Consider the following 25,277-nt stretch of genomic DNA (forward strand, 5'->3'; position numbering starts at 1 on the left):
ATCTCAAATCAAATAGTTATATGCGCCGCTCGGTCATGTTGCCAACAAGGCAGCTTGGTGCATCGTCTCTTCTCCAGAAAAAAATACATGTTAGAACATTCGAAGTAATTTCAATTGGGAAGACAAAGCGTTTATCAAAATTAATCACTTTCGCATGTGAAAACACAGAAGCCTACTCATTACTCCACGTGCTGAACTACATCACCTTTGCCATCACTTTTCACCCGATTAAACTCCCACAACAGAGGGTAACGCGGGACAGATATACGAACGCCCTTAATGGAAATACATGTCCTCAATGATTAAAGGACGAGATCTTCTAAATTACTAAAATGTAAATGTAGATTAGGTGGGAACATTATAGCGATGGCAGAAACGCGCGTAAGCAACAAGTACAACTAAATCGTTTTTCTCATATTTGACAGAATGCCTCGTGCATCCACTTATATCATTTGTAACAGCCTAAACATTACCAAACTTCTAGTCTATCAAATAATTGTCATTGTAGACATTGCTTTTAGTCCCATATTATTTCACTGGTTGTACATTTAACGGCTCAATGTTCTTCTTGGGTTAAGTTTTATGACAGTTGGCATCCAAATACACAGAGTGTACAAAATGTTTCCATTACATAGACTGACCAGGTGAAATCTATGATCCCTTATTGAGGTCACCTGTTAAATCCACTTCAATCAGTGTAGATGAAGGGGAGGAGACAGGTTAAATAACAACTTTTGAGACTTGAGACATGGATTGTGCATGTGTGCCATTGAGCGGGTGAATGGGCAAGACAAAATATTTAAGTGCCTTTGAACGGTATGATAGTAGGTACAAGGCACACCAGATTGAGTGTGTCAAGAACTGCAATGCGGTTTGGTTTTAGTTTTTTAGTTTTTTTTGCTCAACAGTTTCCGTGTATATGAAGAGTGGTCCACCACCCAAAATACATTCCGCCAATTTGACACAACTGTGGGAAGCATTGGAGTCAACATGGGCGAGCATCCCTGTGGAGTCCATGCCCTGACAAAATGAAACTGGGGGTGCAACTCAATATTAGGAAGGCATTCCTAATGTTTTGTACACTCAGTGTATGTTGCAGTCCCAACACCAACTAGACTAGTGTATTAACCCATTATACTTTGAGCCACAAAATGGAAAAAGGGGAAAGGGGAGAAAAAAAACTATAAAGTATCTTCCATCTAACCCTACACTCAATCAAACCCAACACCCTATTCCACTACTACATTAACCCTATCCTATTCCACTACTACTTTACCGCTATCTGGTCCTACAACGTGATCAAGACAAAGTAGATGATTGTGGACTACAGGAAAAGGCAGATCAAACAGGCCCCCATTAACATCGACGGGGCTGTAGTGGAGCAGGTCGAGAGTTTCAAGGTCCTTGGTGTCCACATCACCAACGAACTATCATGGTCCAAACACAACAAGACAGTCGCGAAGAGGCCACGACAACACCTTTTCCCCCTCAGGAGACTGAAAAGATTTGGCATGGGTCCTGAGATCCTCAAAAGGTTCTACAGCTGCAACATCGAGAGCATCCTGACCGGTTGCATCACTGCCTGGTACGGCAATTGCTCAGCCTCCGACCGCAAGGCACTACAGAGGGTAGTGCGTACGGCCCAGTACATCACTGGGGCAAAGATGCCTGTCATCCAGGACCTCTACACCAGGTGGTGTCAGAGGAAGGCCCTGAAAATTGTCAACGACCCCAGCCACTCCAGTCAAAGACTGTTGTCTCTACTACCACATGGCAAGCGGTACCGGAGTGCCAAGTCTAGGACAAAAAGGCTTCTCAACAGTTTTTACCCCCAAGCCATAAGACTTCTGAACAGGTAACCAAATGGTTACCCGAACTATTTGCATTGTGTCCCACCACCCGCCAACCCCTCTTTTTACGCTACTGCTACTCTCTGTTCATCATATATGCATAGTCACTTTAATCATACCTACATGTACATACTACCTCAATAAGCCTGACTAACCGGTGTCTGTATATAGCTTTGCTACTCTTATTTGCAAATGTCTTTTTACTGTTGTTTTATTTCTTTACTTACCAACACACACACACACACACACACACACACTCACACACACACAAACTTTTTTTTTCTTCACACTATTGGTTAGAGCCTGTAAGTAAGCATTTCACTGTAAGGTTGTAGGTCGCTGCCTAGTGGCTTTTCAGCAGCCTAATAGTCTGGGGGTAGAGGCCAATCTGACAGTTTTTGCCTTAATACTCGTATACTGCCCGCATCTGAGTGATTGAAGCAGGGAGAACAGGCCATGGCTCGGGTGGCTGAGGTCCTTGATGATCTTCTTGGCCTTCTTGCTACACCTGGTGTTGTAGGTGTCCTGGAGGGCAGGCAGTTAGCACCCAATGGTGTGTTCGGCAGAGCGTACCACCTTCTGTAGAGCCTTGCGGTCAGAGGCAGTGGAGTTGCCGTACCCGGCTGTGATGCAGCCCGACAGTATGCTCTCGATGGTGCTCCTGTAGAACACTGAGCCTTCGGGGACTGGTCAAATTTCTTTAGCCTCCTGAGATTGAAGAGTCGCTGCCGTGCCTTCTTCACCACGGTGTTTGTGTGGTTTGACCATTTCAGCTCATCGGATATGTGTACACCGAGGAACATGACATTTTTTTACTGTCTCCATGGCGGCCCCGTTGATTAGGGTGGGGACGTGCCCAACCTGGTTCCTCCTGAAGTCCACAATTATCTCCTTTGTTTTTCTGACGTTGAGGGAGACGTTGTTTACCTGGCACAGCACCGCCAGAGTGCCTACCTCCTCTCTGTAGGCCGTCGCGTCGTTGTTGGTAATCAGGCTTACTACTGTCGTGTCATCAGCGAACTTAATGATGGAGTTGGAACTGTGTGAGGCCACACAGTCTGGGGTATACAGGGAGTACAGGAGGAGACTGAGGACGCACCCTTATGGGGCCCCGTGTTGAGGATCAGTGTGGAGGAGGTAGTGTTGCCTACCTTCACCACCTGGGGGCGGCCCATCAGGAAGTCCAGGACCCAGTTGCATAGGGAGGAGTTCAGTCCCAGGATCGTGAGTGTAATAATGTGCGCTGAGAGTCAGGAAGCGAGTTCAGGGAGTGAGTGTTTTTAATAAATAAACGCAAAATAAAACAAAACAAGAAACACGAACAACACACAGGCTTAACGCTGGAACAGAAACAATAACACCTGGGGAAGGAACCAAAGGGAGTGACATATATAGGGAAGGAAATCAGAGAGGTGATGGAGTCCAGGAGAGTCTGATGACACAGCGATGCGCGTAACGACGGTGAAATGTGTGCGCCATAACGAGCTTCCTGGTGACCTAGAGGCCGGAGAGGGAGCTCATGTGACAGTGAGCTTTGTGATGAGCTTAGAGGGCACTATGGTATTGAAGGCCAAGCTGTAGTCGATGAACAGCATCTTCACATATCAAAGTGTAGGCTATCATTGTCCTCACATACCAAAGTGTAGTCTATCATAGTCCTCACATACCAAAGTGTAGTCTATCATTGTCCTCCACTCGAGTAAAGATGGATTTACCTCATATTTTGCAGACAAACTTTGTGTCTATTGTAATGGGCTTAGTCGTTTATTTAATTTACGATTATTAAACCATTACTATTTATAAACATATAGCCATTGAATGAACTATCCCGTGAAATAATATGGGACTAAAAAACTATGTCTAGAATTATTATCAGATTAAATGTGGGCTGTAGAGTTATATAACAAGGTGCAGACAGGCTATTTCGTGTTGATTTACTTTTCATAAGTTTATGTTTGTCTATATAGGCCGACTCATTTTATGTGAGTAGGGGGTGTTTCCAATGATGGCTTCGTTTGGCATATTGAAGATGATCCTCACTAGTTACCACAGCCACAAAGTCATGAACCCCGCATATTTAAAAAAAAAAACGTTTTTCTATTTATTTAACCACACTGTGTAACCTTATATATAACCCTAAACTTAAATTAACATCAAAAAGCAGTTTTTTTCATGAATTATTAAGATATAGCCAATTTTCTGACTGTGGTACCTAGGCGAATTCGTGTGCCGAGGAAGGACACGCACAATGGTAGCCAACGTTGTGGTCCTTGGGCGCTCACGCCCGTGACGCAGGCACAGAGAAAGACCTTCGCAGCAGTATAGCAGCATCTTCAGCACCATTGCAGTTCTCATCTAGCTGAACCGCGAGGAAAAGGTTGAGATAATCGACAAGGCTTGTTTTGAGGTAAGATGAATATCATTCATGCATATAAGATTCAAATTATTGGATATATTTCGTTTGATTAGATTTATTTGCTTCCTGTGTTTTTCACAGCATGTGTGTTTGTCTTGATACGGAGCCTAGAAAGGAGATGCTCTGAAACACTGTTCCATGAAATCTCACGGGCAGTTGTTTTTTTGCGCCCATTTTATAATATAAGCGCAAACATAAGACGTCAGCGCAGATATCATGTGTTTTCTTATTGTTATTAGATCAAATTAATAGTTGCACATGCCATGTGTATATTCCTCCTCCAGCGTCTTTCTCATTGTTTGCCAACGCGCCGTTTTTTTTCTCGTTGGCTGAGTACACGCCCTCTGCTACGCACAAGTCACGAATTGACACATTTTCTCATATAGGCTTGTCAAAAGCTCTGTTATCAAGCACGTTGTAGGGCGATGTGATATGCACATTTGCATTATTGCTCATTGCTCATTTTGTCATTAGTGTGACCCAGCCAAATGATCAAATGCTATTCATTCCATTACAATAGGGTATGAGTAGGATATCAAAATCTGTCAAGTTTGTTGCACCATTTTTTTCTCTTATTTTGCTATCTGAATGTATTTGCCTCCAAAATGTATACATCTTGTTGACTCATATGAGCACTGTTGCGTAAGACTTCGTTGTATTCAGTACTCATTTAATTAAACAAATAATGTGCTCATGCTAATTATACATCACATTTATACCAGGGAAAATGCTGTCTGTGACTGAGACTTCATTCATGAAACACACTACTGTCAGATCAGGGGTAGGAACTAGGAGGAGCAGGGCGACTCAGAGGAGATGATGATGGCTGTCTTTACTGGACTCTGTTAGCAGTATAGTCATAATAGGTGACAGGTATTGCACTGCACAGGTATAGTTATCTGCCAGGCATCGGACGCTATATCATGGATACCCTTTGTTTCAACATAATTCTTTTGGGATATCAGGCAATGTGTTTTATCACCCATTCTGCAGTGGCTAATGATTCAGCAGCAAATCATGGGAAGTAGTAAAGAAAGTATATAATTAAAGGAAGAAATAAAAGACATGTAGGAGCTTGTAGGTAAGGTGACAAACTGCACAGGGACAGTTGCTCCCAGATCATCCAGGCTATGATATATCTTGGCTACGTATCCATCTTATGTATCCATATCCAAACACGACTAGGAATCCCCCTCAATATGATGCAAATGAAGGAAACAGGCAACTCGTAGAGTATCAGGAGGATGGAATCTGCCTGAGTGCGGGTTGTTCATTTGGCTTTGAGTACATGTCTGTATAACAGCAGAATCGGTCTCTGTTAATGTAGTTTCCCTAAGCTTAATGAATACAGCACAGACCACTGTATGGCCTCTGTTTTGCTTCACTGTTTGACCCCATAGTGCTTGGGACAATGAGTTGGTAGACTGATACAGTAGCAGAGCTGCGCAATAGGATAAGGCTTTTACTGATTGTGTGATGAGCCCTCTCTCTTTCTTCTCTCTCTCTGTACTTCTTTCAAAATCCAAAAGGATTAGCAGAGGCATGGATGCACAATGTAGTCTGTTATTAGATTACTTGGCAGCGTAATCATTTAACATGTGGTGTGCTCACTGTGCAGTCAGACTTTGGAGGAAGAAACCTTTGGACCTGACTAAAAAGGCCCAGTGAATAATTTACGCTATCATAGACTTTGTTCCCATTTCAATGTTGGGATAAATAATTTCTAGTGGTTCTTGGTTCTGTTCTAAAGGGGTGTTTATAACACATACACATAACGTATTTTCTGAACCTAGATGAGAGTGTGAACATTTATTTTAGGTTGGAAATCCAGTCAGGCCGTATTAATGTTATAGGCCAAAGAGTCCATTGTATTGTATATAAAACTGCATTAGCGTTGGCATACTGATACTATAGGGCTTTTACATAGATGTTTTACGGTTTGTTCAGCAGCACTTCAGAAATGAGTGCTGCAATGTCCAACACGTACTGTACAGTACACGCATCCCTGATTTCTCATAGTCAGGATGGATGTGCGAGATATGCTGCTGCATATACTATTTGGAAAATATAGCTCAGCCCATTAGCTATGTCCAGTTCAATGATGGACATTAAGACTTAGCATTAGCGTGCACTGAGTTGGAACAATAAATTAGCCTGCCTGTTAGTCTGCCTGCTCCGTGAGTCTCCTCATCTCTTGTCAGTAAGTGCAGTTATCAGTGAGTCACTAGTGACCATCTCTCACAGGCCCTTGAGCCAAACATAGAGCCTGTCTGCTCTGGGAGGGGCATCTGCAAGGTATAGACTTGCCCGAGTAGATAGACTGTCATGGGAACAAGACTCTTATTAGCAACTACTTCAGGTGACTCTTGGCTGAGTCACAGACGTATGACAACTGTTCAGAGAAACCTGCGGTAGAGCTGTTTGTTTTGTAGTGCCACTCAAGGAATGTTTGTCATCCATCATCTTTTCCAGGCCTGGCAACATCTAGCAGAATGACTAAAGAGCAGACTGCCGAGGTGGAGGAGGAGGCCCAGCCTGCCTCTGAGTACCAGAGCCCAGTTCACGAGCCCCGGAAGAGGCCCATGGTCCACCCATCTGCACAGGCCCCCCTCCCCAAAGACTATGGTGGGTCCTAGGCCTCAGGCTCCAGGGCCCGCATTCACAGGAAGTGTCTCATAGTAGGAGTGCTTTTTAGATCATAATGAACACGATTATATGGACAGGGGTGACCTGATCCTAGATCAGCACTTTGGGACGTTTTGTGAATACAGGCCAAGGCCCTTTGTTAATGCTCCCTACTCAACACTGCTTTATATCGAACAGTGGATTTTGGGCTCTGGGACGTGTCCTGCTGTAGCCTCGATCCACAAAGAGCCTTTCACCAAGCACAGACCACTGCCTGGTCAAAACAGCCGCTGCAGATTCATAGAAACATAATGAAAATATTTAATCAAATGTATATTATCATAAATAAGTGAACAAGGACTTTTATAGCATGTTATTGATTATTTTAGTAGATGGATCTTGGCTTTGGGGCTGTTATATGCAAACAGTATGATACTACCGGACTTATTCCACTCTATGCCAATGAATGTAAGTGTTTTCTGCAGGCTAGCGTGATGTAAAGCTTTTCATTTCTGTTTGCCCACAAGCTTCAATGCATCTATTATGACGGTGTGTTATAAAAACTAAGTAAGAATGATTGTGTTATTTCAGTGCAACGTTTCCACTTTGATAGGGTTTCAATCTACATCATGCTGCTTTTAGAAACAGTGCTTTCAGACAGGACAGAAAGATTGAATGTACAACAGAGAGAACTCCATAAGTAATTAAATAGAGCGCACTAAGAGGCCTACTGAAAAATACAATCCGAAATACAAATGACATTTTTACAAAATAAAAATATGTATGATATTTAATGTCACACATTCAGAATGAGTCAATATGCTGTCTGGACAAGAACGAAAAATAGCAAGAGGCACATTTCATACTGATTTCATGAGGAGGGTAATTCTCTTGTTGGCATTTTCCTTACCATTCCAGTCTTCACATTCTTTGACCCAAATGATCCTGCGTGTCTGGAGATCCTGCTGGATCCGCGCACCACCATCCCAGAGCTTTTCGCCATCATCCGTCAGTGGGTCCCACAGGTCCAGCACAAGATCGACCTCATCGGAAACGAGGTGAGTTACTGCCAGTAAGGACTTTCAGCAGACTACAGGCCTGACTACAGCTCACACAACACTGCCAGAAACATACAGATATATGTAGAAAGCTGTAGGCCTAGAATAGGGATGGGCAACTTTGATTGGGTGGGGGCAACAAAAAATCTGAACTCATCATGTCACGTCCTGACCAGTATAAGGGTTTATTTGTTATTGTAGTTTGGTCAGGACGTGGCAGGGGTGTGTTTGTTTAGAGTGTTTCGGGGTTTGTTGGCCTATGTTCTGTTTAAGAGGGGTGTTTGTTTAGAGTGTTTCAGGGTTTGTTGGGTTATGTTCTTGTTAGTCTATTTCTATGTTAGTTCTATTATGTCTATTTCTATGTGGTGTTTGTTGGGTTGACCTTCAATTGGAAGCAGCTGCTCCTAGTTGCTTCTAATTGAAGGTCCTATTTAAGAGGGGTGTTTTTCTGTGGGATTTTGTGGGTAGTTGTTCCTTGTATAGCTGTAAGCCTTACAGGACTGTTTATCGTCGTTGTTTTTTGTATACGTGTGTTTTGTTTTTCCTTCTTTCCGCCTAATAAAAAGAAGATGAGTATACACACTCCCGCTGCGTTTTGGTCAGATCCATATGACACCCGTGACACATCATGTGGGGCGCAGTGGCTCACGGGTGTGCGTACCCACGTTCATACCCACACATGCCGTCAGAGCCGGCCCTAGCCTTTTTGGGGCCTTAAGCAAAATTTGGTTGGGGAGGCCTAACTCCCGAGCAAAACATTTTGCTTCTCTTGTCAGCAGAAAGGAACATTTTCAGTTTTAAAGTACATTTCTTGCAATTCTATACATTTTACCATGGGGCGTAGAGAAAATATTGCCGTTGTAAAGCAAGTTTGCTGCAATTCTACACATTTTGCCATGGGGCGGATAGAATATTTTGCAATTTTATAACTAATTTCATGCCATTCTAGTCATTTTGCCATGGGGCAGAGAGAAAAATGTTCAGTTTTACAGCAAATTTCCTGCAATTCTACACATTGTGCCATAGGGTAGAGAGAAATGTTTGCAGTTTTTAGTATGATATGAGTAAGAGTGACTAAGAAAATCAGTGGGGGCCCTACAGTCGGTAATTCGGCTATGATTACTACAAGTTTACATAGCTGGCTAGACAAATTTACCAATCTAAAAAAAGTTAGCTGACATGGGATAATTGAGTGACTGTCCAACTGATATCTCAGGAGAAAGACTGCTGATGCACAACCAAATGTGCACCTTGTTTATTCTAATATTCTAACTCTCAACAACAAGATGAGATCCTGACTGAGTTTCTTTTGTGGAAATTGATCCACGAGCCTACAAAAGTGGCGGGACACAAGTTGCCCATCCCTGGCCTAAACGTATCAGTATTGATGTCAAATCTTCTGAATGTTCCAAAGATGAATTTGGCATCCCACAAGGCTCAGTGCTTGGAACCATATACTTTTTTTCTTTATTTCTACTGTATATAACAGACAGATACAGTATATTACTGCATAGTGCGCCAAAGATACAGGTCGCCAACCAAAATACAATACACAAAGGAAACGAAATACACCAAGCAGTCATTAGTTGAAGAGAACATGGAACGGGAGGCTTGGTGGCTTTGGGTTCAGTTGGAGGCATGACTTACAACCCCTTGGGTTACCTTAGCAAAGTTGAGGCTCTACTAGTGTGTTTTAAAAAAAACACCTTACTAAGCATGTTGTCATATAAGGTGTAGTTTGTGTTTTGAGTTGATTCCCTTTATTTTGCTGTTGCTCAGATGAAAGTGCACATATTTAGCTCAGGACCAACCATTACTGCAGTGTGAGTAGTGGTAATGTGACCGTGGGAGCGGGAACTCTCATAACCCTGAAGAGGAAGAGTGATGCGGGTGGGATGTGAATCAACATAAAGTATGCATACTTCAAGTTTCAGACTAATTTCCTAATCCCGCCCTACTGTCTTGGAGAGAGGGAAGATATGCCCCATAAAAACACATGTACACACACACACACACACACACACACACGTATACACACATACAAATACACACTCTTAGTTAACTCGGTTTCCTCTTATTGATGGAGTTTTAGTGTTAGGATTGATCGTAAAGTCAGCCTCAGTTCCTGGGTGTCCCCCGGGACGCCAATATGGCTGTGATTGATGGCTGAGATAATAGGTCCTTTCCATTACCCATACATGCTCTGCACTAAGACAGACTCTAAATCAGACCAGGCTGTCAGATATGGGCAAAGAACCACTCCGCTGCACTGTCAGTAAACAACCTCAGCCCTCTGGCAAATTTTAGGGTATTTTTATTAACAGAGATGCATTGACTTATCTACAAAAGGCTTTTGCTCCAAGCAAAGTTTTAACGCACCTGATTCAACCTAACAAAGTCCTAAATGAAGTTGAATCAGATGTGTATGGCTTTGGCAAGTACAGATTGGCCACCACTTCTTTACAAACTACTTGAACAGCAAGGATTTCCACCAATATCAGTTACTACTAACCCCAAATTCCTTTTCAACAGTGCTAGCCTCGTGTTAGCACTGCAGCTAAGGGGATTCATCTTATAGAATCCATGTAGAATCCATGTTGAATCATGAAAGTGTGCATGGTGGTGTGATCGTTAAGCCTCAGCAGAGGACCTGTCTGATAATAGCATGTTCATTCAGTTGGACTACATGTATGAAAAGGCATAATGTCAGGGCTTGAGGAGAGTGTGCTCATTTCGTCTCTCTTGATTGACACTGGTGGATAATGAACTGTCCCGAGATAGTTGCTAGTCTAGTTCAGGAATCAGGATGGGTCCTTTTTCACTTGTCACTCGGCACCCGTCACTGCTGTCTGCTGGCACCAGAGGAAAGAGCTAATTAACTGGAGTTTCACTGCTTCTTCAATCTACACCATTGGGAATATGGCTTTACATTCCACTCAGCAAGACATTGATGGAGGTTATTCGACATTGTAAAGGCTGCTATGAATAGTTTGCTATTAACTCCTATTTGTACTATTTTCAATGTACCAAGTACAAGCTTAGATATTCAGCTGAAACAGCATAGTAAATTAATGTCACTTCCGGTAACGACTGCCATCATTTCAATATTTGTGTCCTTCAAATGTTTTCCCTATCCAAAATGGATGCCAGTTCCTCATGTTGATGTATGCTACTCAGCAATGATAGCCTCTGATGAAGTTGCAATGCAGTGAAAATTAACGTAGTGCTTAATTCATGACTCAGCAGGATCTCATGACTCCCCATCATTAGACTTCACAAACATGTGTCGTCTGTGCGAATTGGGTGTGAATGGCTCATCCTGCTAATGTGGCTACGATAAGCACAGGAAGCATCTCTCAGAGAGATGAGGCTATGGCCCTGGGGTGGTGTGGTCTGTATGTGTGGTGTGTTCAGTGTTTCATAGTGTTTCAAAAGGCATATGATACTACTGCTCTCTCTGCCTTTCCCCTAGCATCTCTCTCTCTCTCTCTCTCTCTCTCTCTCTCTCTCACTCTCTCACTCTTAGTTCACTGAACAGTTGTTGTCTCCTTTTACAGATCTTGAAGCGTGGTTGCCATGTCAATGACCGTGATGGACTGACAGATATGACCTTGCTCCACTACAGTTGCAAAGCCGGGGCCCATGGAGTTGGTGAGACTCTCAAACCCTGAACTGATTGTTCATTTCAAGTGTCTGAATTCTCAATAAAGCTTTCATAAAATAAAGTGTTTTTAGCCTAAGATTCAATGCAGATTTACTGTAATTTCCTACCAATTTTGTCCCTCTTGTGACCCCATCCAGGTGACCCTGCCGCTGCCCTCAGGCTGTCCAATCAGCTAATTTCCCTGGGGGCAGATGTCAGTCTCCGCAGCCGCTGGACCAACATGAACGCTGTGCACTATGCTGCATACTTCGACGTGCCAGAGCTGATTCGCATTCTCCTCAAGGCCTCCAAACCTAGAGGTGAGTAGTATCAACAAAACCCATGTAGTCTACCTAGCCAACTAACAACATAGTCAGTCTTGTCAGTTCTGGCATGCTCCTGTATGTTCCTGTATGTCTGTGTTCCTCTATGTCCCTCCCCGCCCTAGACTTCCTATCAGAACTAACACTCCATCAAGCCCATACCAGCCTTGACCCAAGGTCATTTCATTAACTCCTACATTGATTTCTCATGCTCCTCCACACTCTGACCATTGATTGGGGCAGTTTCGTCTCATTGTTATTCTCCTGTCTACGGACCATGTGGCTCAAACACCACACGAGACTCCTAAGACAATAAGTTGGTAATGTTTTCAGAGACCCCTAGGAGAAGAAATTGGTAACGCTTTCAGAAACTTCTAAGAGAAGAAATTGGTTACGCTTCCAGAATAAAACGAAGATAATAGCTGTCTTTGGAATCAAATTCACATTGATTTGATCTGAACCTGGTTCTATTGTCTCTGTAGTACTGAATTCCACCTGCAGTGACTTCCACCATGGCACAGCCCTGCACATAGCTGCCTCCAACCTGTGTCTGGGATCCGTCCAGTGTCTGCTAGAGCATGGAGCCAACCCCACTGTCAGGGTAAGAGCACTATTGACTGTCTAGACCTCTGTTTAGTATGTTTCTTTCTCATGGTAACTCACTACAGACATACAGTTGAATTCGGGAGTTTACATACACCTTAGACAAATACAATTAAACTCAGTTTTTCACAATTCCTGACATTTAATCCTAGCAGAAATTCTCCGTCTTAGGTCAGTTAGGATAACCACTTTATTTTAAGAATGTGAAATGTCAGAATAATAGTAGAGAGAATGATTTATTTCAACTTTTATTTCTTTCATCACATTCCCAGTGGGTCAGAAGTTTACATACACTCAATTAGTATTTGGTAGCATTGCCTTTAAATTGTTTAAACTTGGGTCAAACGTTTAGGTTGCCTTCCACAAGCTTCCCACAATAAGTTGGGTGAATTTTGGCCCATTCCTCCTGACAAAGCAGGTGTAACTGAGTTAGGTTTGTAGGCCTCCTTGCTTGCACATGCTTTTTCAGTTCTGCCCACACATTTTCTATAGGATTGAGGTCAGGGCTTTGTGATGGCCACTCCAATACTTTGACTTTGTTGTCCTTAAACCATTTTGCCACAACATTGGAAGTCTGCTTGGGGTCATTGTACATTTAGAAGACCCCTTTGCGGCCAAGCTTTAACTTCCTGATTGATGTCTTGAGATGTTGCTTCAATATACAGTATCCACATAATTTTTCTCCCTCATGATGCTATCTATTTTGTGAAGTGCACCAGTCCCTCCTGCAGCAAAGAACCCCCACTTCATGATGCTGCCACCCCCGTGCTTCACGGTTGGGATGGTGTTCTTCGGCTTGCAAGCCTCCCCCTTTTTCCTCCAAACATAACGATGGTCATTATGGCCAAACAGTTCTATTTTTGTTTCATCAGACCAGAGGACATTTCTCCAAAAAGTACGATCTTTGTCCCCATGTGCAGTTGCAAACCGAAGTCTGGCTTATTATGGCGGTTTTGGAGCAGTGGCTTCTTCCTTGCTGAGCGGCCTTTCAGGTTATGTCGATATAGGACTCATTTTACTGTGGATATAGATACTTTTGTACTGTTTCCTCCAGCATCTTCACAATGTCCTTTGCTGTTGTTCTGGGATTGATTTGCACTTTTTGCACCAAAGTACGTTCATCTCTAGGAGACAGAACACGTCTGCTTCCTGAGCGGTATGACGGCTGCGTGGTCCCATGGTGTTTATACTTGCGTGCTATTGTTTGTTCAGATGAACGTAGTACCTTCAGGCGTTTGGAAATTGCTCCCAAGGATGAACCAGACTTGTGGAGGTCTACACATTTTTTTCTGAGGTCTTGGCTGATTTCTTTTGATTTTCCCATGATGTCATGCAAAGAGGCACTGAGTTTGAAGGTAGGCCTTGAAATACATCCACAGGTACACCTCCAATTGACTCAAATTATGTCAATTAGTCAATCAGAAGCTTCTAAAGCCATGACATCATTTTCTGGAATTTTCCAAGCTGTTTAAAGGCACAGTCAACTTAGTGTTGTTACATACGCCTCTAGGAAGAGGGAACGCAACACCCTGCTACAACTCAACTCCCCGTGGAGCGAAAGAGGTATGGGACTGTAGGCGCGAGTATGGATGACAAAGGCAGAAAATGTACCGTTTACTGTGAATTTATTCCGTCACACGGTAATTTTGGGGCTGAACGGAACCAAAGCAAAGAAAGTAAATGTCAAAGCCCCCTCTCCTACCTTATCTGCCTACCCACTAATTATCTAACTTAGCACCACCTGGTGCGCTAACCAAAATACAGGGGGTGGTCCGCCCAGGTCTTACCTAGTGTGTGTATAGACAGTAAATACTACGGGTTATGTATGCCAGCAGGCCTCTTGCCTAAGCACTCCCTAGGTGCCTTCCCCCCTGGGAACAAAAACAGAATACAAACGTAGGTAAACAATTTCAATAATCAAAAACACTGCCTCCTATGGAGGGACATACCTTAAAAGCAGCGGCTACAAAGTACAAAAACCTGTCTCTCAGCAAAAACCAACACAGGACATACCAAACCAAAATAACACAACACACAAACTGGGGTACGTAACAGTGTATGTAAACTTTTGACCCACTGGAATTGTGATACAGGGAGTTATAAGTGAAATAACCTGTCTGTAAACAATTGTTGGAAAAATTACTTATGTCATGCACAAAGTAGATGTCCTAACCAACTTGCCAAAACTATGGTTTGTTAACAAGAAATTTGTGGAGTGGTTGAAAAACGAGTTTTAAACTTCCGACTTCAACTGTAAGTGCTGAAAAAAAAAAATGTAAATGTAAATTGAATATGGCATACACACTCACCGGACAGCTTATTAGGTACACCAACCTGTTGACAAAAATTGATGGCTCCTACAGACAGTGAGTCTTGTGGCCTGCTATATAAAGCAGGTAGAAAGGTATGGGGGCATTCAGTTACTGTTCGATTGAATGTTAGAATGGGCAAAATGAGTGACAAAAGCATTACTTTGAGCATGGTATGATCGTCAGTACCAGGATCAGGTATCTGAGAAACGGCCGCCCACGTGGGCTTTTCACACACAACAGTGTCTAGGGTTTACCAACAACGGTGCGTCAATCAAAAAACATCCAGTCAGCCACAGTCCTGTGGGCGAAAACACCTCACCGATCAAAACAAATGAAATGATATTGGTACATACTGTCACGCCCTGACCTTAGAGAGCCTTTTTTATTCTCTATTTTGTTAGGTCAGGGTGTGACTTGGGTGGGCATATCTACAGTGAGGGAAAAAAGTATTTGATCCCCTGCTGATTTTGTACGTTTTCCCACTGACAAAGAAATGATCAGTCTATAATTTTAATGGTAGGTTTATTTGAACAGTGTGAGACAGAATAACAACAAAAAAATCCAGAAAAACGCATGTCAAAAATATTATAAATTGATTTGCATTTTGATGAGGGAAATAAGTATTTGACCCCCTCTCAATCAGAAAGATTTCTGGCTCCCAGGTGTCTTTTATACAGGTAACGAGCTGAGATTAGGAGCACACTCTTAAAGGAGTGCTCCTAATCTCAGTTTGTTACCTGTATAAAAGACACCTGTCCACAGAAGCAATCAATCAATCAGATTCCAAACTCTCCACCATGGCCAAGATCAAAGAGCTCTCCAAGGATGTCAGGGACAAGATTGTAGACCTACACAAGGCTGGAATGGGCTACAAGACCATCGCCAAGCAGCTTGGTGAGAAGGTGACAACAATTGGTGCGATTATTCGCAAATGGAAGAAACACAAAGAACTGTCAATCTCCCTTGGCCTGGGGCTCCATGCAAGATCTCACCTCGTGGAGTTGCAATGATCATGAGAACGGTGAGGAATCAGCCCAGAACTACACGGGAGGATCTTGTCAATGATCTCAAGGCAGCTGGGACCATAGTCACCAAGAAAACAATTGGTAACACACTACGCCGTGATGGACTGAAATCCTGCAGCGCCCGCAAGGTCCCCCTGCTCAAGAAAGCACATATACATCCCCGTCTGAAGTTTGCCAATGAACATCTGAGTGATTCAGAGGACTACTGGGTGAAGTGTTGTGGTCAGATGAGACCAAAATGGAGCTCTTTGGCATCAACTCAACTCGCCGTGTTTGGAGGAGGAGGAATGCTGCCTATGACCCCAAGAACACCATCCCCACCGTCAAACATGGAGGTGGAAACATTATGCTTTGGGGGTGTTTTTCTGTTAAGGGGACAGGACAACTTCACCGCATCAAAGGGACAATGGACAGGGCCATGTACCGTCAAATCTTGGGAGAGAACCTCCTTCCCTCAGCCAGGGCATTGAAAATGGGTCGTGGATGGGTATTCCAGCATGACAATGACCCAAAACACACGGCCAAGGCAACAAAGGAGTGGCTCAAGAAGAAGCACATTAAGGTCCTGGAGTGGCCTAGCCAGTCTCCAGACCTTAATCCCATAGAAAATCTGTGGAGGGAGCTGAAGGTTTGAGTTGCCAAACGTCAGCCTCAAAACCTTAATGACTTGGAGAAGATCTGCAAAAAGGAGTGGGACAAAATCCCTCCTGAGATGTGTGCAAACCTGGTGGCCAACTACAAGACTCTGTGATTGCCAACAAGGGTTTTGCCACCAAGTACTAAGTCATGTTTTGCAGAGGGGTCAAATACTTATTTCCCTCATTAAAATGCAAATCATTTTATAACATTTTTGACATGTGTTTTTCTAGATTTTTTGGTTGTTATTCTGTCTCCCACTGTTCAAGTAAACCTACCATTAAAATTATAGACTGATCATTTCTTTGTCAGTGGGCAAACATACAAAATCAGCAGGGGATCAAATATTTTTTCCCTCACTGTATGTTTCTATTTCTTTGTTGGCCTAGTATGGTTCCCAATCAGAGGCAGCTGTTTATTGTTGTCTCTGATTTGGGATCTTACTTAGGCAGCCCTTTTTCCCACCTCTGATTGTGGGATCTTGTTTGTGTGTAGTTGCTTTCTGCACTGCATGTAGCTTTACGTTCATTTTCGTATTTTGTTGTTTTCCCCGGTGTCATTGTTAAATAAAAGAAAATGTACGCCTACCACTCTGCACCTTGGTCTCATTCCAACAACAGATGTAACAGCACAACTCGTAGATCCTTGTCATGGATGGGCTATTGCAGCAGACGAGCACACCGTTTTCCACTCCATCAGCTAAAAACAAGAAGCAGCTCCAGTGGGCACGTGATCACCAACACTGGACAATTGAGGAGTGGAAAAACATCACCTAGAAAATGACAGCGAATTCAGTTTACTTGAGTGGCCTGCGCCGTCCCCAGACCTGAACCCAATAGAACATCTTAGGGATGAGATGGAATGCGCTGTTCGCAGCACGAATGTACTGCCGTCCAATCTGCAGCAACTGTGTGATGCCATAGCGTCAGCATGTACCGACATCCCTATGGAACGTTTCCGACATCTTGTAGAATGTTCAGAATAATTCAGGTTGTTTTGGAGGTAAAGGGGGGCCCAACCCGGTACTAGATGGGTGTACCTAATAAAATGGGTGCACATATTGAGGTTTCATGTCCTCTTTGATATGATTTCATGATAACTTAAAGGGAGGCTGAACTTACAGATTTGGCCTTGTTTTTCAGCTTGGATATTAAGAAATGACTGAAGCCAAACCAGAGTTGTCTTGGGGGGGGTAATATGTGTACATTCACTCTCCCGAAGCAGTACACAGTTACAGCCACTCACCCTTCTAGATAACATGAAACAGTCTAACCAGGTCTTGTGTCTTGAAGTCACCTAGGAAAGCTATTGCTAGCCAACTTCTTTCACCACTTAGTTTCAGCCAGCTGGTGTGCGACCGTGGCAAAATTGGTTTGACATTAGATAGCGCTGGGGCTAGTTAGGGACCACCAATAAATTACACAATGTAAATGGAACAATATTTTCATGTTGCACATATTTTAGTTGTCTCATTAAATTATTTCAATATTTGTATATGAATTTCTACAATTTATAGTTGGTTAAGACATAGAGATTTGGAGTTATTGGCATTTTCAAATATTGTTCCGTGCACATTGTGTAATTTACTGATGGTCCCTAACTAGCCCCATAGAGCTATCGAATGTCAAACCAAATTGACCATGGACATTATGATCAGGTCTCGTGCAGCTGTTCAACCAAATTGACGATTACTTGGGTGCTGCCAGCTGTAGGCATGTGGGCAGGATTGAAGTAACCCCAATCCAAGGAAAACTGTTACAGTTACCTTCATTCCGTGACATACAATATTTTCCTATCATCTCGCAAATCTCAGTTTTGGACGAGACAAATTATCCTATTTACACTTTGCAGTCAATTTTGACACTAGAATAAAGCTTTATGGCTCATATCGAAGCCACATAGGCCATTTTCAAAATGGGAAGTTGCTTTTTAGGGGCAGTCGCTCTTTAAAAACACTGTTCAGATAAAAACAGATTCTGTCTGTTTTATGTGGGGATGACTTCTACACAAAACAGTAAAAATATGCCAATTTATTCCTCATGTCTCTTTATCTCTCTCCATCTCTCTCTCTCCCTCTCTCTCTCCATGCTCCTCTGTCTCTCTCTCTGACAGAATGATAAAGGCCAGGGGCCAGCTGAGGTGGTCCCTGACCCCATGGACATGACTCTGGACAAAGCGGAGGCGGCCATGGTGGCCAAGGAGCTGAAGCAGCTGCTGCTGGACTCTGTGCCACTCAGCTGCAACCTGCCCCGTGCCACTCTGCTCAACTACGACAACATCCCTGGCAACCTCATGCTCACCTCCATTGGCCTGAAACTGGGCGACCGTGTGGTGCTGGACGATATGAAGGTGTGTGTGTTTTGTCGGGATTGGGAAGCAAAGGGTGAGAAATGGGAGCCTCAAAGATTTGAAACAGTGAACTGCAGAATTTTGTGAGGACGTTTATGTACATGAGACCATTTAAATGGCTTTCAATTATCCTAAACTTTTTTTTTTAAGTGGCCAGTGTGAGGCATTAATCCTATATGGTGGAGCCCTGCTGCTTGTTGTACTGTGTGAGAAGAGAACATGTGAATTCTAGCAAACATTTATTCCAACTTGTGTTAACACGTATAGCTCCCCAAAAAATCGAGCAGTGATGAAATTGACATCTCAGCTCTGCATCACCTGAAGCAGGTGGGTAGCCCTTCGACCTGTGTGTCTACTTGCGTAACTGAACACATTTAATTGTGTTTTTGGGTGTATTTCCATGACTGACTGCATTACTGACTGCACTAAATGACGTAGTCTCACTTGATGCGTTCATTTGGCATTTACTATGCAGTTCAAATGCATTGGAAACCAATGTGTGGACTATGTGTATTTTTTTCTGTCTATAATGTGCAGCTGTATTGCACCTCTCACTGTGTTCAAACATACACTACATGACCAAACGTATGTGGACACCTGCTCGCTGAACATCTCATTTCAAAATCATGGGCATTAATATTGGGAGGGTCCCCCCTTTGCTGCTATAACAACCTGAAGAGGTGTCCACACACTTTTGTATATATAGTGTATGTCCTACTGACCACAACATAACCACTTAAAACATGTTATTGTGTTGAGATGTGTAGACTACTCTACTAACCATAGCCTAGTATGTCAGTAGTCAAGTATGACAGAAAAACAGCAGATCAGTATGCTGCCCTGGTCTAGAGAAGTCTCTGAGTGCTGTGGAGAAGTGTTGTTAACTATTTAATCTTGCCTGGTTTCACCTTCAAGAATACAAATCACATGTTTTTTTTCTTCCAATGGGCCCCTGTGGAGAGCAACAAGGTTAATTCAATTTGCTAGTAAAAATCCAATATAAACAACAGAGGTAAATTTCAGAGCTGATGTTGAATCCTGGCCTTCACACCGTCTCTCCTCCACAGACGGGCACCCTGCGCTTCTGTGGGACCACGGAGTTCGCCAGTGGCCAGTGGGTGGGGGTGGAGCTGGACGAGCCAGAGGGCAAGAACGATGGAAGTGTGGGAGGGGTGCGTTACTTCATCTGCCCCCCCAAACTGGGTAACCACCTGTTATTTCACTCCCATTTTGGGATTTTTTAATTTAATCTATTGTTGAAGTGTGTCAAGATTCCCCTTGAGAAAAGAGCAAAGAGAAGACTTGATTTCATAACTTTTGTGTACAGGTAGTTTTCAGAAAAACAGTTGTGGTTAACCTGATTGGAGCTTGCAGCTTTTTTCAGTGTTTTCTCTAATCCCTTTTATTGTCCTGAAGGTATCTTTGCTCCAGTGTCAAAAATCGCTAAAGCTGTTGAGAAGGCCCCCTCCTCTGTCACCTCCACACCCAAGACACCCCGCATGGACTTCTCCCGCGTCACAGGAAAGAACAAGAAAGAAAAGAAGGAAATAATGGAGAGAGAGAAAGGTTTGCTTTGACAATGTTAACATATGTTTCCCATGCCAATATAAAGCCCTTGAATTGAATTGAAAGGTACAAGAGTCTTCCCACCAAGGGCCATTGCATTCATTCTGATAGGAGCACAACACATAAATAACACACGACTCATAGACATTATAACACATTATTATATATTATGTGAACGAATATTTGATTGATTTTCTCCGTCAGCTCTGAGGAAGAAGTCTATGTCCGTGGCCAGTCTGGACCCAGATGGAGTGAAGGTTGAACTTGGAGACCAGGTGCTGGTTGCTGGTGTGAAGCAGGGAATCATACGCTATTACGGAAAGACAGACTTTGCCCCAGGTAGGTCTGTTGTGAAATCATGCCACTGTGACAATATTTTTTAGAAATGTTTGACAAATGATTAGAAATGTTTAGTCAAGTTTAATGATTGATGGTGTGTGTGTCCAGGTTACTGGTTTGGTGTGGAGCTGGAGCAGCCCACAGGAAAGCATGACGGGTCTGTTTTTGGTGTCCGCTACTTCAACTGCATGCCCAAGTACGGCGTCTTTGCACCCCCATCTCGCATACAGAGGTAACATAACACCTAATTTAACACCTGGTTCAAAAAAGGACCCAAAAAGAAAATAACGTAACAACTTTATTGATAAGAAAGCATTTTACAGTTACCTTGTGTAACCATGTTTATCAGTCATTCTCAGACGGAGAGCTAGACAATATACAACATGCTCTGTTGTGACTTGTAAACGTTCATTCTGAACAGACTAACCGTCTGGAACAATACTAACTAATGCTGTTAATGATCTCTCAGAATCTGCGGACCAAAGGACGGTCAGAGCGGCGATGGCACGATGGTGAAGAAAGTCCACCAGGTGTCTAGTAAGTATCTAAGGTCAAATCCATCTGGCCATGTTAGCCAACGTGCCACGCCACCCCATGTCACGATTTACCTTCTACTCCCATGTCTGCATTCTTTCCAAAGATGTTCTTTGTTTATTCTAGTGAACCAGCCAAAGCGTAAATTCAACGCGGTGAGGTCACCCAAGGACATCACTTCTGAGAATTCAATATCAAGGTACAGTCTCCTCTTTTCCTGCCTCTGTTGTCTCTGAGTCAACAAATAGCAGATTAGAAATAAGCTCCTGTTGATGAATGTGTCCACTGATGTGAATCCCTCTCCTCTTCCTCCTGCTCATCCTCTTCCTCAGATTGCTGTTCTGCTGCTGGTTCCCCTGGATGCTGCGTGCTGAGATGCAGTCCTAACCATACTCTCCTTCCTCCTCCTCTTCCTCCTCCTCAAAAGATCTACTGCTCTCCTCCTCTTAATGTCCAGCTTTCATTTGTGCTTTTCTCTGGCTGTTGCTGTCAGAATTACAGTAGTGAACCACCACCCCCCCCTCCACTCTCCATGATCTCAGTCAGTCCTATAGCAAAACTTAGTGCCTTGTATGTTAACTAACATCCTGCATTCCGTTTGTAACACTAAAAATGAGACTAAATAATTGTAACTCGAAATCTAGGATACAAACCCTACAAAAGCAATTATCTAATAGATATAATCACTTTGTTTTTGTAAGTTGCTCTATTTTGGTGTTGATTGCTTGTCGTTACCCACCCCTCGTCAGAAGTTGCCAAAACCCTTTGACCAGTCAGCCAACTTCGTATACCATGGAGCTTCTACTAGGGAACCTTTCACATGACTAAGTACATGATGCTGTACTTTATTGTTTTGCTGCTGCTTCATCCTAATTTCCCGTATTTCAGAGGAGAGCAAGGGCCTCATTTATCCTCAAAGTAATACATGGTCTGTCAGTGTGAACAGACTGTAGATGGCCATGTTGCGCTCAAGGGATTCATCCAAAATGTGGATGTGTGAGTCAAATGGTGTTACAAATAAATGTTCACATAAACATGCATTTTATTGTGAAAAGATGTGACATGAACATATGGTCATGTTCTTCTGATGTCATATGTTCAAAAGAAAACAGGGTTTAATATTATTCAGGATTCCTACATCCGCTATTTCTCCACTTGCACTCTGAGCATTTTCCAAAATATGAATGATGTATATAATATTGATTTGCTTGTTAATGGGCTTGTGTAAAATGTAATATGCTCACACGTGATACAAAAACAAGGTTCCTGGTCTCTGGTAGCCTACTAAATTTGTTGACAGAGCCCTGTTAAATACTAGTTACCTGTTTTAGGTAAGGTAACGCTAGCACGTACATATATGTTGATCATAATGTCCCAACTTAATTGCAGAAGGAGAACTTTATCTGCACAGATATCTTCTGTACCCTTGAAAGGCAATTTTCTAGCAATGGTTTAAATCGTGGTAATATAGACAGCGCTATTTGTCCATAACTGGGTCAAATAAGACTTTCATAACTTGGTCTTAGGTGTTTATTGCACTTTGAACCAGTTGGTCTCAAATCCAAGTTATGCTAACCAAAATAGCTGCTAACCCCAAAATGTAATGGCAGGTAATGTAAGGGAAAACCACCAAGATTAATATTGTTAAAGCTGTTGTCTTTATTGTGTAGCATGAAGTACCAATAACTTAACTATTGCTTAACTTTAACTTAAATGTAATGTTAGCAAAAAGCTTTATTTTCCCACAGTTAAGTTTTGTTTATAGAAATAGGAAATCTACAAGGGTACCACAATATACTTGTACGTTTCTTGATAAACCAGTGCCCTCCTCCCCATCTCTAGGTTTGTTGTTGCAGCAATAGTGTTTATCTCAGGCTAAATCTGCAGACGGAACACCTGCTAGCTCAGTGCTACCACAGTTTACACCCCTGTTGGCTATCCTCTCATGCCTCTATCTCCTTCTCTCTCAACGTTAGACTTTGGTAAGGTTGTGAGTGAGCATTAGATAAAAATCTGACAGTCTAAACTTGTGTGCGCTTAATGTCAAAACCTATGAGTGTGCATAAAAACAGAAATATTTAACCTGTGTACTTAGCTATGTGGATATGGATAATGTCTTTGTCTACTCAACACTATGTAAGCACATCACGAGGAGGAGAAAAAAACACCTGAACTTCCTCCTGCACTCTTTGAACACCGTTGTGGACATCCTGTATTAACAGCACCGTGAAACAGCAAAAAATACTCATTATCAGGAAGTGTCTAAATACTCTTGCACCGTGTCGTATTCCGAAATTGCCACTTATCCAATGTGGAACTGAACGCAACAATGTGTGGTTGTTTTGATATTGCTAGTGTAAGGTTATGACTAGGTCTGTAAGAGAGCCACAGAACAACAAGGATGCTATGAGGGAGTCAGCTTCATTTGATCTGAACAAGGGATATTAGTATATCCAGTTTGAGAGAAACTCATTCATTACACTTCAAAGTCATGTAATGGGATACTTAAGAACCTGTGGCAATTGGAACTTTTCTCCTTTTTTATTCATGACTATGTCAACACAAAGTGTTGCAAACTTTGTCAGGACAGCTCACTTTGTTAAAATCCACTGTTAGCCAAGTATGCTAAAATGATATTGTGTCAAGAAGGACTGAGTTTCTTTACTATTGACAGCATTGTTTGGTAGATAAGAAAATCATCCTCGCCTCATACTGAAGTGCTTGATAATGAGTAAGAATACATCACCATGTCTTTACTACTTATGTTGGAAAAATGTCATTAGAAATAAGTATAGCAACATTGTTCATATTTACTACATGGTCGAGTTGAGTAGTTGGTTGACTGGCAGATTTAATGCTCAAGTAAAGTGACCAAAATGGTGTAGTTATTGCCTGACCTTTACGCTCTGGTAGCATAATAAGTACCACAATACGCCAGTAGATGTCACTAATTTGTCACTTTTTTTAATCATCTCTTCAACTAACAACATGAGAAGAATCTACATTGATGAGTCCTCCACTCTTCAAATGTTTTGTTTATTCAACATTATGAACATTGATATAATCTTATTAAGTGGTGTACTGTCATTATTTTATTTTTTTAAACATGATGTTATTCTAAAACTTGATCTCAACAATGGTTCATTTTCTTCATAGACGTGTCATAGCAGTTTGTTAAAAATATATTTTGATAATTTCACTAAGTGTACTTTTATTTACCGTTTTATAGTGTGTTGGTGTCTGTGTCCCAAAACAGGTAAAGGGGGCTGTAATGTTGGATTTATTATAGTGTCAGGAATAATATTAATTGCATGCTCTTTATTTTCTGAAAGTTTCTTTTTCCAACGGTGTATCTCAGCATGAAAATGCTTATAATTACAACTCTGACTATGAATCTAATAAAAGTTGATGTTGTTTTCTACATTTTCTGTTGCTTGCTTTTGTTCAAGCAACTAGAGATAAATCACTCAGACATTTATTGTAATTGCTCAAATGTGCATTTATTGCAGGTCTAACAATTGAATTTAGTTTTTACATTAAATGTCCACCAATGAATTGCTATCTGGGGATATTTGCGCATGGTGAGTAGGACTAATGGCCTATGAACTAAAGTGAACATAAATTAGTGTAAAGAAAGCAAATGTGCTTGTTATCTGAAGAATCATGAGATGCTGTTTCCCTGGAAGCTGCGGTTGTTATAGACTGTTTGCAAATCTCTTTTCGTCGTAGTCAAATTGGGGATTTGGCCTTGGTGCCGCGCTTCTGCCTCTCGGCGCGCACGACGGTTTTTTAACCATACCTAGAGAAGTGCAGAAAATAACGTGTAACTTACACAGTTTCACAACCACTTTCTATGCAACTTCAAAGTTAAGAGCAAACGTATCCTCCTCTTGCCCTAACGGTTTCATCCGCGAGGCCCGTGTTCCTGGCTAGTTAGGCCCGTCCCTCCACGCCAGGATAATCCGTTTGTTCGAACAGCTGTTCCAGTTGTTTGGTCT

The 25,277-nt window shown here is 42.4% G+C and overlaps 1 protein-coding gene across 2 annotated transcripts; it reads left to right on the forward strand.

Annotated features, from left to right (window-relative positions):
- The first annotated feature begins 81 nt into the window (after nt 1–81).
- LOC106580752 (CAP-Gly domain-containing linker protein 3) lies at nt 82–24,700 on the forward strand. Of its 2 annotated transcripts, XM_014162127.2 has the most exons (16): nt 82–381; nt 4,067–4,257; nt 6,739–6,891; nt 7,810–7,949; nt 11,507–11,600; nt 11,751–11,912; nt 12,398–12,516; nt 18,604–18,840; nt 19,108–19,167; nt 19,908–20,043; nt 20,257–20,406; nt 20,611–20,745; nt 20,854–20,977; nt 21,215–21,282; nt 21,406–21,478; nt 21,612–24,700. In XM_014162127.2, exons 3-16 carry the CDS (start codon nt 6,759–6,761, stop codon nt 21,664–21,666), a joined length of 1,686 nt encoding a protein of 561 aa, XP_014017602.1. In that variant the 5' UTR covers nt 82–381; nt 4,067–4,257; nt 6,739–6,758; the 3' UTR covers nt 21,667–24,700. The 2 variants fall into 2 exon arrangements, with proteins under 2 accessions (XP_014017602.1, XP_014017603.1); XM_014162128.2 differs by lacking the exons at nt 82–381; nt 19,108–19,167 and having other exon boundaries at nt 4,009–4,257.
- The last annotated feature ends 577 nt before the right edge of the window (nt 24,701–25,277 follow it).

This window comes from Salmo salar, chromosome ssa20 (assembly GCF_905237065.1).
Source record: "Salmo salar chromosome ssa20, Ssal_v3.1, whole genome shotgun sequence".
NCBI lineage: Eukaryota > Metazoa > Chordata > Actinopteri > Salmoniformes > Salmonidae > Salmo > Salmo salar.